This window comes from Amblyraja radiata, chromosome 1 (assembly GCF_010909765.2).
Source record: "Amblyraja radiata isolate CabotCenter1 chromosome 1, sAmbRad1.1.pri, whole genome shotgun sequence".
Lineage (NCBI taxonomy): Eukaryota > Metazoa > Chordata > Chondrichthyes > Rajiformes > Rajidae > Amblyraja > Amblyraja radiata.
The window spans coordinates 147,537,824-147,550,391 of NC_045956.1; the positions used below are offsets into that span (position 1 = coordinate 147,537,824).

General features: G+C 43.2%; 1 protein-coding gene across 3 annotated transcripts; it reads right to left on the reverse strand.

Moving 5' to 3' along the window:
• Positions 1–1,921: 1,921 nt before the first annotated feature.
• Positions 1,922–12,561, reverse strand: rpp25l (ribonuclease P/MRP subunit p25 like). Of its 3 annotated transcripts, none has more exons than XM_033032331.1 (2): positions 12,455–12,561; positions 1,922–3,555 (listed from the first exon to the last, which is right to left on the reverse strand). In XM_033032331.1, the coding sequence occupies exon 2, from the start codon at positions 3,540–3,542 to the stop codon at positions 2,988–2,990; it is 555 nt and encodes a 184-aa protein (XP_032888222.1). In that variant the 5' UTR covers positions 3,543–3,555; positions 12,455–12,561; the 3' UTR covers positions 1,922–2,987. The 3 variants fall into 3 exon arrangements, with proteins under 3 accessions (XP_032888222.1, XP_032888211.1, XP_032888228.1); XM_033032320.1 differs by having other exon boundaries at positions 12,393–12,507; XM_033032337.1 differs by lacking the exon at positions 12,455–12,561 and adding an exon at positions 10,059–10,073.
• Positions 12,562–12,568: the final 7 nt, after the last annotated feature.

A 12,568-nucleotide genomic window follows, 5' to 3' on the forward strand; every position in this document is an offset into this window, starting at 1 on the left:
GGCGGCAGGGAGAGGGATGGGGAGGAACTTGCAATCGTGGCTTAAGTGCAGGTCCCGGACACCCCTTCTCTGCAAGAACTCCCCGCACTACGACAATCTCCCCCCCCCTCCCGAACAGGAGGGAGGGACTGGAGGACATTGCCCGCATCTGCACCAACATGCAAACCCGGCGGAATGTTAAACTAAACAAATCTGTGAGCAAAACACAAACACACACGTCTTTCACTCCCCCTTCTCTCCCCCCACTTCTCACTGCCTCTCCCCGTCTCCCACTCGCATCTGCCCCCCCCATCTCGCTGTTACACCCCACTCTCCTGCTACCTGGCACCCCCGTTTGCTTTTTTATTTCTCGACTGATCTTTGACAAATCCCATGATTCCTTGCATTTTTTGGAATACCGAACTCGCTTATTGCCTGTCCTTTGCCTCCTCAGATGATGGATAGTTTGTCTCCTGAGATGGAGACAGCAAGTTCCCTCACCCACCCGTCATCCTGCAATTAACTAAACAAAACCAGTTCCACTATTTGCATCCTTGTATCCCTCTCGTTAGGGCATCTTCCCCAGCAACAATGGGCCATTGTGGACTCCACTCTAATTTGTTCTGGCCTTTCCTCGCTTCCAGTTCTCCCCAAAGACCCTATAGCAAAGCAAGATTGTGCACTCCTGCGAAAACCAATGGGCTGACGTGTAGTACGCAATGGAGCGGAACGTCAGCCTTTTCGTCGGCCATATCAGTAAACCCGACCCGACTTTTGTATATCCCAAAGATCCTATAGCTTGCTTTGGTATATCCCCCTCGCAGTGTCATCAGCGTTGCGGGGGAACAGTTTGTGTAGTGTGTGATATAGTATTCGATTCATGATTCATAATTCTGTTCTTTTTTGTGAATGATTAATATGTTAATAAATTATAATTCTGTTAATTTTCTTTTTTAATGTTTTGGATTCAAAGCCTCGGGATTGGGATCAGACTTTGCAAGGGTGGAGGGGGCACTGAGGGCAAAGAGGCTGTGCCCACACGGCAGTGTAAAAGGGGAGACCTTTCCAATCCACTAGGGTATGAGCCCGACCCCCACCAAACTGCTGCAGCACTAGGGAGGGCCGAACAAAAGAGCCATTCCAGCACTCAGCCATTTTGGCAGAAAGAGGAATAAATGTCCGACAGTCAGCGAAGCAGAGGAGTAGTGAAGAGCAGACCGGTCCGGAGTTTGGGAGCCGGGCAGCTAGCGTGATGGGGGAAGTAACCGAAGGGCCGTCTGTTCTCAGCTTCGGATCTCATGCCCGCCCTCTTTCCCCCCGTCAGTGAGTCTGTTTAATGGGGCAGAGAGGCAGAGAGAAAATGAGGAGATTTTCACCATAGATGTTTGATTTTCACAAGGATGTTTCTGTAACCGGATTCTGTCTCCACACTAGTATCTTTGCTCAGCTATCGTGGAGACGGAGGCCGGTTACGGAAATGGGGCCGAAGATTACATATGAATCTGCCCATGACCGTACTACGTCTTTTTCGTCAAGTGCACTATCTTGCTTTGCTATAAGATCTTTGGTTCTCCCCACCTCTATCTTTCAGTCTGAAGAAGGGTTCTGACCCAAAACATCTCAAATCTGCTACATAATTTAAAAAAATGAAAATAATTTCTAAATGCAACAAGTCATGGAACTTCGTCATGTGAATAAATAATCTGAGGAAACTCAGTGAAACATCCTCACAAAATTATGTTGAGAGGTCAATGACATAAAACATTAACTCTGTTTCTCCTTCCGCAGTTGTATCTGCGATATGATGAGTACTGTATTTCCAGTCTTTTCAGATTTTTAGAATATACACATTTTTTTGGATGCAACCCGCACAATATTAATACCTCAACAGTTAAATAAGAGTTAATTTTGTATGTGATATAATTCCATTTTAAACATTAAATAAAACATAAAGCGCAACATTTAATAACAAATGTAGAATCTCATCCTGATCACACAATTATCTTTATTTCCATATATATGATATGCTTAGCTTTGAAGATGCCATCCTGTATTTCAATTACATTTTAAGGCTGAACAGATTGTTGCAGTGGTGTCTTTTTTTGATGAATGACCAAGATCGCTATGAATATTCAGCCAGCAATCCGACAGTTAAAGGTACAATCCAAAAAAAACCTCTCACAGCTGCTAAGAACGTAACCATCCTTACATTGTCAATTTATCACTGAATGTCACAAATATTAAAATCTAGCACCGTAAGCTGCCTTCAGTACTGCAATTTGTTTTCATTAAAATCAAATTCTATGTATGGTTTTTCTTCAAAAGGTATTGATTTCTGTTGATTTTTTCTTCCTTGCACCTTGGCTCGTATTCTGTTAAGGCAGGAGGAAAGTACAGTTCGATTTATAATTAAAACATCTTACTGCAAATTGGAAAATACAAAATGTGATAGGAACATTGACCCAAATATAAAATGTCAGAAGTAATCATGAGCGAAAGAGATCTAATAATTTACTCCAAGAAATGTTAATTAGTTCCAATAATGTTCTTTCAAGCTCAGGGACTTGGGGATTATTTTGTTAATTTTGCTGTATATACTTTGCAGCTATCTTCTGGAATTATAACAGGGCTTGGTGCAACAGCATTTGGAAAAAGGTTTGCATTGGGATACAGTGCAACAGTGAAACAGGGCAAACCTAATTGTGTTTTCCAAATGTTGTGGTGTATCTCACTGGAAGGTCCATGCATCTGGGCATCAGCTGTGGACAGCACCAGATCCAGTGTAAAAATCTGATATAAAACTCTGTTGTCACACTCAGTCCAAAGTTATAGGTCTTGGACATTGACCATACCAAAGAGCCAAATCTCATGCTTTCAGAAAAATATCAATGGATTGGCAAAAAATACACACACCACTTGGTAAACTTTTTTTTCCCCCATTGGATTTTCTTTTTAAAAAGCATCTGAATAAAATACCATTCCTCAAATGTTTGACCATATTATCATCCTCAGCTTCTGGACTTCTTGGGCCTCTCTCCTCGGCCAGATCCATGCGGCTTGCCTCCTCTGCCTGTCCCCGCTCCACCTTGGCGCTTCTTCTTTTGTGCCAGGGCCTCCTCTTTTAAAGAATGTACCCAGAAAGCGTCAAAGGATCCAGGAGGCTGGTAACCCGGCTCATTTGTGGGAAGCTCATCTTTCGACAGCAGAATGCAGATGGCAGGAATATTTCTTTTTACAGTTAAACTATCCAACCCTGCTTCAGAAACTATGGGTTCCCAGAGTTCTTCAACCTGTTTATAAAACAATTTGGTAATTTGATGAAGGCCTTTTATTCTTCTCTTCATGATTTCCACACAGCTGATTGTTTTGCTGACTGCTTTCCCAGTGCCAGTGAAAAGGATCTCTTTGGTACTATCTGACTCCATTTTGGCAATGGCGTACCCCATGAGATTCCTTATTTTGCTGCTTTCTTTCACTTTCATTTCAATAGTATCTTTTGGAAGATTAGCAATTGGCTGTGGACAAGGCAGCTCAGTTGTTTTTGTTTTCTGATAGTTTTCCATTTTAAGAAACTTCCTGTAATTCCAAACAGATGAATATCAGAACTTGTCATTCTAAATGCAATTAGTTGTTTACATCTGAGCAGACATCTGTAAACAATTTGTCTCTGTGATTCTAAATTATTTTACAATTATGTTACACTTTGAATGGAAAATATGTTGATTCTTCTGCAGAGACAAAAATTAGCTGTAGTTGGAAAGTAGCAATTTCATTGTGACTGCACATACACAATTAATATTCAGTATGGGGGGAGGGGGGGGGAAGATTTAATAGAAACCTGAGGGGTAACTTTTTAATACAAAGGTTGGTGGGTATATGGGACGGACAGCCGAAGGGGGTAGTTGAAGTAGCCACAATTGCAATGTTAAAGAGATATTTGGACAGATACATGGATAGGACAGGTTGAGAGAGAGATATGGGCCAAATGCAAGCAGGAGGGACTAGGGTAGGTGGGGCATGTTGGTCGGTGTGGGCAAGTTGGGCCAAAGGGCCTGTTTCCACACTCTATGACTAATAACAACAAGCTGAATATGAGAGACATGATGTGAAATTAAATAAGGGTTTTCTCAAATGTTATACTTTCTTTTTTTATACTTTCTCTTTTCCTAAAGGTGCTTATCATCATCAGCACAGATATTGAGAAAACTCCAGACGCTCACTTAGCAGCCATACCACAAGTTTTTAGAGGCATCCAAACCAAATCTGATCCTATCCTTGTCAGGTTCAAGCTCGTCTTAGGACCCAACAATTGCATGGCAAAAGTTGGTAACCTTACGCAACTTCGGAGGTCAAGGGACATAGCAACGGTGGGCGGCGCGACTCTTGTCAGCAGCGGCCTCTGCAGTCCGTCTGTGTTTTTTTATTTTTTGTCTCGTTTTTATGTAGTTTTTGTTATTTTTTTTGTTGGGGTATGTGTGTGGGGGGGAGGGGGTAACTTTAAAATCTTTCCCTGCACGGGAGACCCGACCTTTTCTTTGTCGGGTCTCCGTTGTCGTTGGGGCTGCAACGTGGAGCGGCCTCCAACAGGAATGACCTGGGGCTCCAGTTGTGGAGCTGCCGACTACTCACCTCACCGTCGCAGAGCTGGCCGAGTCCGGAGCAGGTGGAGCGGTGGTGGAGCGCTGCTGCCACCCGACCCCCGGAGCTTCGGAGGCTGCAACTGCGGGTTTGGCGGACGGCGGCACCGGGAGCCCGTTGGTCCCTGCTGGGAGACCGCTTTTCAGGGCTTCTGCAACGGCGACTTCTCCCGCCCGAGTTGCGGGGTTGAAGAGCACCTGGAGCGGGGCCTTACAGCACCGCCCCGCGCGGTTTGGAATGGCCGCGGGACTCTGCGAGCGCACGCCGGGGGCTCTAACAAGACCCGGTGTGCGACCTTGCATCACCCGGCGTGGCTTTAATGGCCGCGGGACAATCGCCATCGCCAGCCGGGGGCTTTGACTTTGACTCTGACATCGGGGGGGGGGAGTGCAGTGGAGAGATAAGTTTTTTTGCCTTCCATCACAGCGATGTGATGGATGTTTGTGTAAATTGTGTTGTGTCTCGGGTCTTTTTGTTTTGTAATGTATGGCTGCAGAAACGTCATTTCGTTTGGACCTCAAGGGGTCCAAATGACAAATAAATTGTATTGTATTGTATACCAGTATTTATACTCCAGAAGTTAAATACCAAAGACACTATAACATATAGTAGAACTATAACAAATAAATTAAAAATGACAGACATATTCAATAGGTGGGCTGCATCTACAAATGAAAAACAGAAATAACCTTTCTGGTCAAAGACCATTCTGGTCAAGACTAGGACAATCGTTCAACTGCCCTTCCATCGACTCCATCTACACTTCACACTGCCAATAAAATCAAGGATGGGTCTTACCCCAGACACCCCCTGTTGTCCCCTCGCCCGTCACGCAAGAAGTGTGAAAATGCATACTTCCAGATTCAGGACCAGTTTCTTCCTAGCTGTTATCAGACAACTGAACCATCCTCTCACCAACTAGAGAGCAGTCCTGATCTGCCACCCATCTCATTGGAGACCCTCGGACTATCTTTACCGGGATTTTACTGAATTTCATTTTGCACTAAATGTTATTCCCTTTATACTGCATCTGCACACAGCTTGATTGTAATCATGTATAGTTTTCCTGCTGACTGGATAGCATGCACCAAAATAGCTTTTCATTGTACCTCGGTACTAGTGAAAATAAAATAAATTGATTTGAGATATTAACCCTGGTTCTCTCTACACTGGTGCCTGACCTGCTGAACATTACCAGTATTTTCTGCTTTTGTTACCGTCTTCATGCTATTGCATCAACCGAGATCCACGAGCATAACAAAAGTTGGATTGTTATTAAACTTTCCTGATTAACTCTTTAGGAGAACCCCCTGTGGTGCATATATTATCTAAATTACATGGTGAATGTTTTTTTGATCTTGTTTCTTTTATTTCATTCTTGAGAATTGAGAATTAAGGGACTGAAGTTTAGGGGTAACATGAGGGGGAACTTCTTTACTCAGAGAGTGGTAGCTGTGTGGAATGAGCTTCCAGTGAAGGTGGTGGAGGCAGGTTCGTTTTTATCATTTAAAAATAAATTGGATAGTTATATGGATGGGAAAGGAATGGAGGGTTATGGTCTGAGCGCAGGTATATGGGACTAGGGGAGATTATGTGTTCGGCACGGACTAGAAGGGTCGAGATGGCCTGTTTCCGTGCTGTAATTGTTATATGGTTATATGGTTAATAACCATACTATCTCTTCTATTTGCTATTGTAGACTGAATCAGGCCAAGCCTACTTCTCACTCAAAGGTTAACCAGTTAGGTGACTGAGTATGGATAACTCAACCAACACCTGAAAGAAATGTAGATGCAAGAAGCTACATATGCTCGTTTACCAAAAATAACCCAGTGCTGGAGTATTTCAGCAGGTCAGACAGCATCTCTGGAAAGCATAGATAGGTTATGTTTCAAGTTGAGACCCTTCTTCAGTCTGATTGCGCTGGTGGTGTTGTTGGAGGGGGGGGGGGGGGGGGGGGGGGGAGAAAACTGGAAGAAAGGAGGTGCCGGATAAAACCTGCTAAGTGATAGGTGGATGCAAAAGCCAGAGATGAAAAGACATAGTATGAGATAAGGACTGAAGAGTGTGAGATAAGGACTGAAAGACTGAAGAAGGAATAGAGGTGGAGGGGAGAAATGGGTGCGTCGAGGTGGGGCACAGGGAAGGGGGGGGGGGGGCAAGGGTAGAGGAGGGAAGAAGAAAAAAAGTAAAAAAGGGGGTTGTTTGTAGATTAGTTAGTTAAAATTGGAGAATTCAATGTTAATGCCATTAGATTGTAAGCTACCCAAGTGGAAAATTAGGTGCTGTTCCTCTAGTTTGCAGGTGGCCTCACTCTGGGAATGGAGGAGACCCAGGACAGAAAGATAAGTATGGGAAGGGGAGTTAAAATGGTTAGCAATTATGGGTCAGCATCTAAGTCAGTGTTGTCCGAGTTGGACAAAGTCCAAGCGGAAGCTCTAAGAGTCTGTATAGGAGGTGTGCGGACGTCACCTGTATGTGCACTACAGGTGGAAACTGGGGAGATGCCGTTGAGACTGCGCCGCAGACAACTAATGGCTAATTACTGGCTAAGCCTTAAGGGTCATGGAGAGAACCACCCAACAAAACAGGTAGTACAGGAGTGCTGGGAGAGAGGGGTGGCTCAGTCTGGAAGCTTCGGCTGGGTTGGAGGAGTTGTGGCAAGGGACATGGGAGTAGAGGACAAAGAGTTCTGCCCTGCAGTATTGTGGCCATCTGTGCCAATATGGTTACTGAACATCACAAAAGTTGATCTGGAGATATGGGAGGCAAAAAGGAGGAACAAATATTCAGACCTAAAGACAGAATATCATAGCCATATAGATAATAGATACAGGGAACACCTCTTAATTTTCACAGATGGATCAAAGGATCCAGTAGCTGAAACAACAGGGGCGGCTGTGGTAGTCCAGGGGATGAATGTTGAGCTTTACAAAAGAACAAACAACTATTTTACAGTATATACAGTGGAACTGTACGCTATTTTGATGGCAGTTCGGTGGATGGAACAGGTGCAACCATGTAAAGTAGTAATATGTAGCGACTCATTATCTGCAATCCAGAGTATTGGGTCTGGTGCATCCCATAGGCGGCCTGACTTAGTTTATGAAATCCTGCTACTATTAAGCCAAGTGACAAGGAGGGGCAGTGACGTGACTTTGTTGTGGGTCCCAGCACACATTGGTGTTCTAGGGAATGAAAAGGTGAATAAATTGGCAAAGGAGGCTGTAAAAAAAAGAAACATAGAGGTAAACTTACAACTATCCAAATCTGAAGGAAAACACATTGTGTGGAAGAAAATAAATCAGGAATGGCAACAATACTGGGAACAGGAGACAAAGGGGAGACACCTCTATTCGCTACAAAACAGAGTGGGCATTACAGCAAGAAGAGGGGGGAACAGGAGGGAACAGGTAGTATTAACAAGATTGAGGATAGGACACACTCACCTGAACAGCACATTAAAAATATTGGGAAAACACCCTACTGGGCTGTGTGAGGAATGCCATCAACCAGAAACAGTTCAGCATGCCCTAGTTGCATGTAGGAGATATGAGACAGAAAGAGGATTTATAATCATTGAAATGAGGAAAATTGGATTGACAGAAATATCAGTAAAGAACATTCTAGAGTGTGGAGGGAAAGGAAAAGGAATAAAGTTGTTGTTTGATTTCTTGAGGGCTTCTGGGCTTATAAAAAGGATCTAATATAAAGACATGAGTACTGTGGAATGAAGCCAGAAGGTGGCAGCAATGCAACATTGCGGATGCCGGCTGCCGTAAAACTCCAAAGAAGAAGAAGCAGTAGAAGAAAATGGTTAGCAACTGGGAGATCCAGCAGGCTTTGGCAGACCAAATTCTAGTGTCTGGAGAATTAGTCTATACTGGGTCTCGCCGATGTAAATGAAGCCATATTGAGAATTGAATACTGTAGATGAAGTTAGAGGACGTGCATGTGAACTTCGGCTTCAATTGGAAAGGCTGCTGGGGTCCTTGGATGGAGGTGAGGGAAGAGGTATAGGGACAGGTGTTACATTTCCTGCAGGTGAAGAGGAAAGATCTGTGGAATTCTCTGCCACAGATGGCAGTGGAGGCCAATTCACTGAATGTTTTCAAGAGTGTTAGATTTAGCTCTTAAGGCTTAAGGAATCAAGGGTTATGAGGAAAAAGCAGGAACGGGGTACTGATTTTAGATGATCAGCCATGATCACATTGAATGGTGGTGCTGGCTCGAAGGGCCAAATGACCTACTGCTGCACCTATTTTTCTATGTTTTCTATAGTTTTCTAAGTACCTGGGGAGGGGGTGGTTTGCGTGGAAACCAAGGAGTTGTTGAGGGAGCAGAAAGGGACTTGGATGGATAAAATGCAACAGGTGGCTGGATCATGATGAAGGGGGCGGAAATGTCTGAGAATGGTGTGATGGATGTGGAGGCTGAAAGGTGAAAGGTGAAAGGTGAGGAGCAGGGTGGCTCTATCCTGTTTTTTCTGGGGGAGGGGGGATGGGAGCAGAACTATGGGACACCAAAGAGACGCAGGCAAGTGATACATCAATGACAGCCATGGGTAGAAACTATGTTTACTAAAGAAAGAGGAGATCTTGGATGGCCTAGGACGGAAAGCCTCACCTTTGGGAGCAGCTGCAACGGAGACAGAGAAATTGAGAGTAGGGGAGAAAGACATTGCAAGAGGCAGAGTGGGAGGAAGGATCGTCCAGATAAATGTGAGATAACTGACCCGCTGAGTTACTCCAACATTTTACGTCTATCTTCAGCATAAACCAGCATTTGCAGTTCTTTCCTACACGTATTTAGAGTTTAGTTTGGAGATACAATTTGGAAACAGGCATTCGAGCAACAATCACCCATACGCTATTTCTATGTTACCCTGCTTTGGCACACCAGGGGGAATTGACAGAAGACAATTAACCTACAAACCTGCATTTCTATGGAATGGGGGAAGAAACAGGAGCACCCAGAGAAAAACCACTTGGTCACAGGGAGAACGTACAAACTCCGCACAGACAGCACCTAAAGTCACGGTCAAACTCAGGTGTCTGGCGCTGTGAGGCTAGTAGCTCTCCCTCTGCACCACTGTGCTGGATAACCTTAGTGGGTCTGACATCATCGGGGGGGGGGGGGGGGGGGGGGACAGGTAACCTTTCGGGTCAGGACCCTTCTACAGCCCAATCAATCTGATGAAAGACCTCAAAACCGAAAAGTTATCTGTTCTTTCCAAAAAGAGCATAAGAGCAGAATTAGGTCATCCAGCCCATCCAGTGTAATCCAGTGTAGTCCGCAGGTCAATCATGCCTGATCTCTACCTTCCAGTAATGCTGTCTGTCTGTCTGTCTGTCTGTCTGACCCGCCACCACCTCATGCGGCCGAACACGAACCCCTTTCCTCCTGTCCATCCTTTCCTCATATTGAAGATGGGCCCCGACCCGAAACATCACCATGTTCCCCAGAGATGCTGCCTGACCCGCTGAGTAGTTACTCCAGCACTGACTTTGTGTCTTCTTTCGTAAACCAACATCTGCAGTTTCTGTAATTTGATGAAGGGTCTCGGCCCGAAAAGTTCATGTTGTCCAGATCAGCTGCAGCACTGACTGGCTTTGGTGTCTGTGCACCTGCAGCCCCTCCATGCTACACTACACTACATTACACTACACTACACTACATTACACTACACTACATTACACTACATTACACTACATTACACTACATTACACTACATTACACTACACTACATTACACTACATTACATTACACTACACTACATTACACTACATTACATGACACTACATTACACTACACTACATTACACTACACTACATTACACTACACATTACACTACACTACATTACACTACACTACACTACACTACACTACACTACATTACATTACACTACACTACATTACATTACACTACACTACGCTACGCTACACTACACTACGCTACGCTACATTACACTACGCTACATTACACTACACTACACTACATTACGCTACACTACATTACACTACACTACATTACACTACATTACACTACACTACACTACATTACACTACACTACATTACACTACATTACACTACGCTACATTACACTACACTACATTACACTACATTACATTACACTACACTACATTACACTACATTACACTACATTACACTACACTACATTACACTACACTACGCTACGCTACGCTACATTACACTACATTACACTACATTACACTACACTACATTACATTACACTACATTACACTACACTACATTACACTACACTACATTACACTACACTACATTACATTACACTACATTACACTACACTACGCTACATTACACTACACTACGCTACATTACACTACACTACACTATGCTACATTACACTACATTACACTATACTACACTACATTACACTACACTACATTACATTACACTACACTACACTACATTACACTACACTACATTACACTACATTACATTACACTACATTACACTACACTACATTACATTACACTACACTACACTACATTACACTACATTACACTACACTACACTACATTACACATTACACTACATTACATTACACTACACTACATTACACTACACTACATTACATTACACTACATTACACTACATTACATTACACTACACTACATTACACTACATTACATTACACTACATTACACTACATTACACTACATTACACTACACTACATTACACTACATTACACTACACTACATTACATTACACTACATTACACTACATTACACTACACTACATTACACTACACTACACTACATTACACTACACTACATTACATTACACTACATTACACTACATTACATTACACTACATTACACTACACTACACTACGCTACATTACACTACACTACGCTACATTACACTACACTACATTACACTACATTACACTATACTACACTACATTACACTACACTACATTACATTACACTACATTACACTACATTACACTACACTACATTACATTACACTACACTACATTACACTACATTACACTACACTACATTACATTACACTACACTACATTACACTACATTACATTACACTACACTACATTACACTACACTACATTACACTACATTACACTACATTACATTACACTACACTACACTACATTACACATTACACTACACTACACTACATTACACATTACACTACATTACATTACACTACACTACATTACACTACACTACACTACATTACACTACATTACATTACACTACATTACACTACATTACACTACATTACACTATACTACACTACACTACATTACATTACACTACATTACACTACATTACACTACACTACATTACATTACACTACACTACATTACACTACACTACATTACACTACATTACACTACACTACACTACATTACACATTACACTACATTACATTACATTACACTACATTACACTACACTACACTACATTACATTACACTACATTACACTACATTACATTACACTACATTACACTACACTACATTACACTACATTACACTACATTACACTACACTACACTACATTACACATTACACTACATTACATTACACTACACTACATTACACTACACTACATTACACTACACTACATTACATTACATTACATTACACTACATTACACTACACTACATTACACTACACTACACAATACATTACACTACATTACCCGGTTTGCTTCCACACGCATCCCAACCCCTCTCCCGCCTGCGGTGCGCCCTCATTTACCCGCGATGTCTCCGTGGCGAGAGGCGGACACCGAGCGCTTCCCGTCTCACTGTTACCTGTGCCTGTGCGAGTGGCCGCTCCCCGTCCTCCTGCTGCTCCTGTTGCCGCCGCCGCCGCTCACAGGCCGGGTCAGGTCAGGTCAGGCCGGGGCCGCGCTCGCTCCCTCCTCCCCGTCG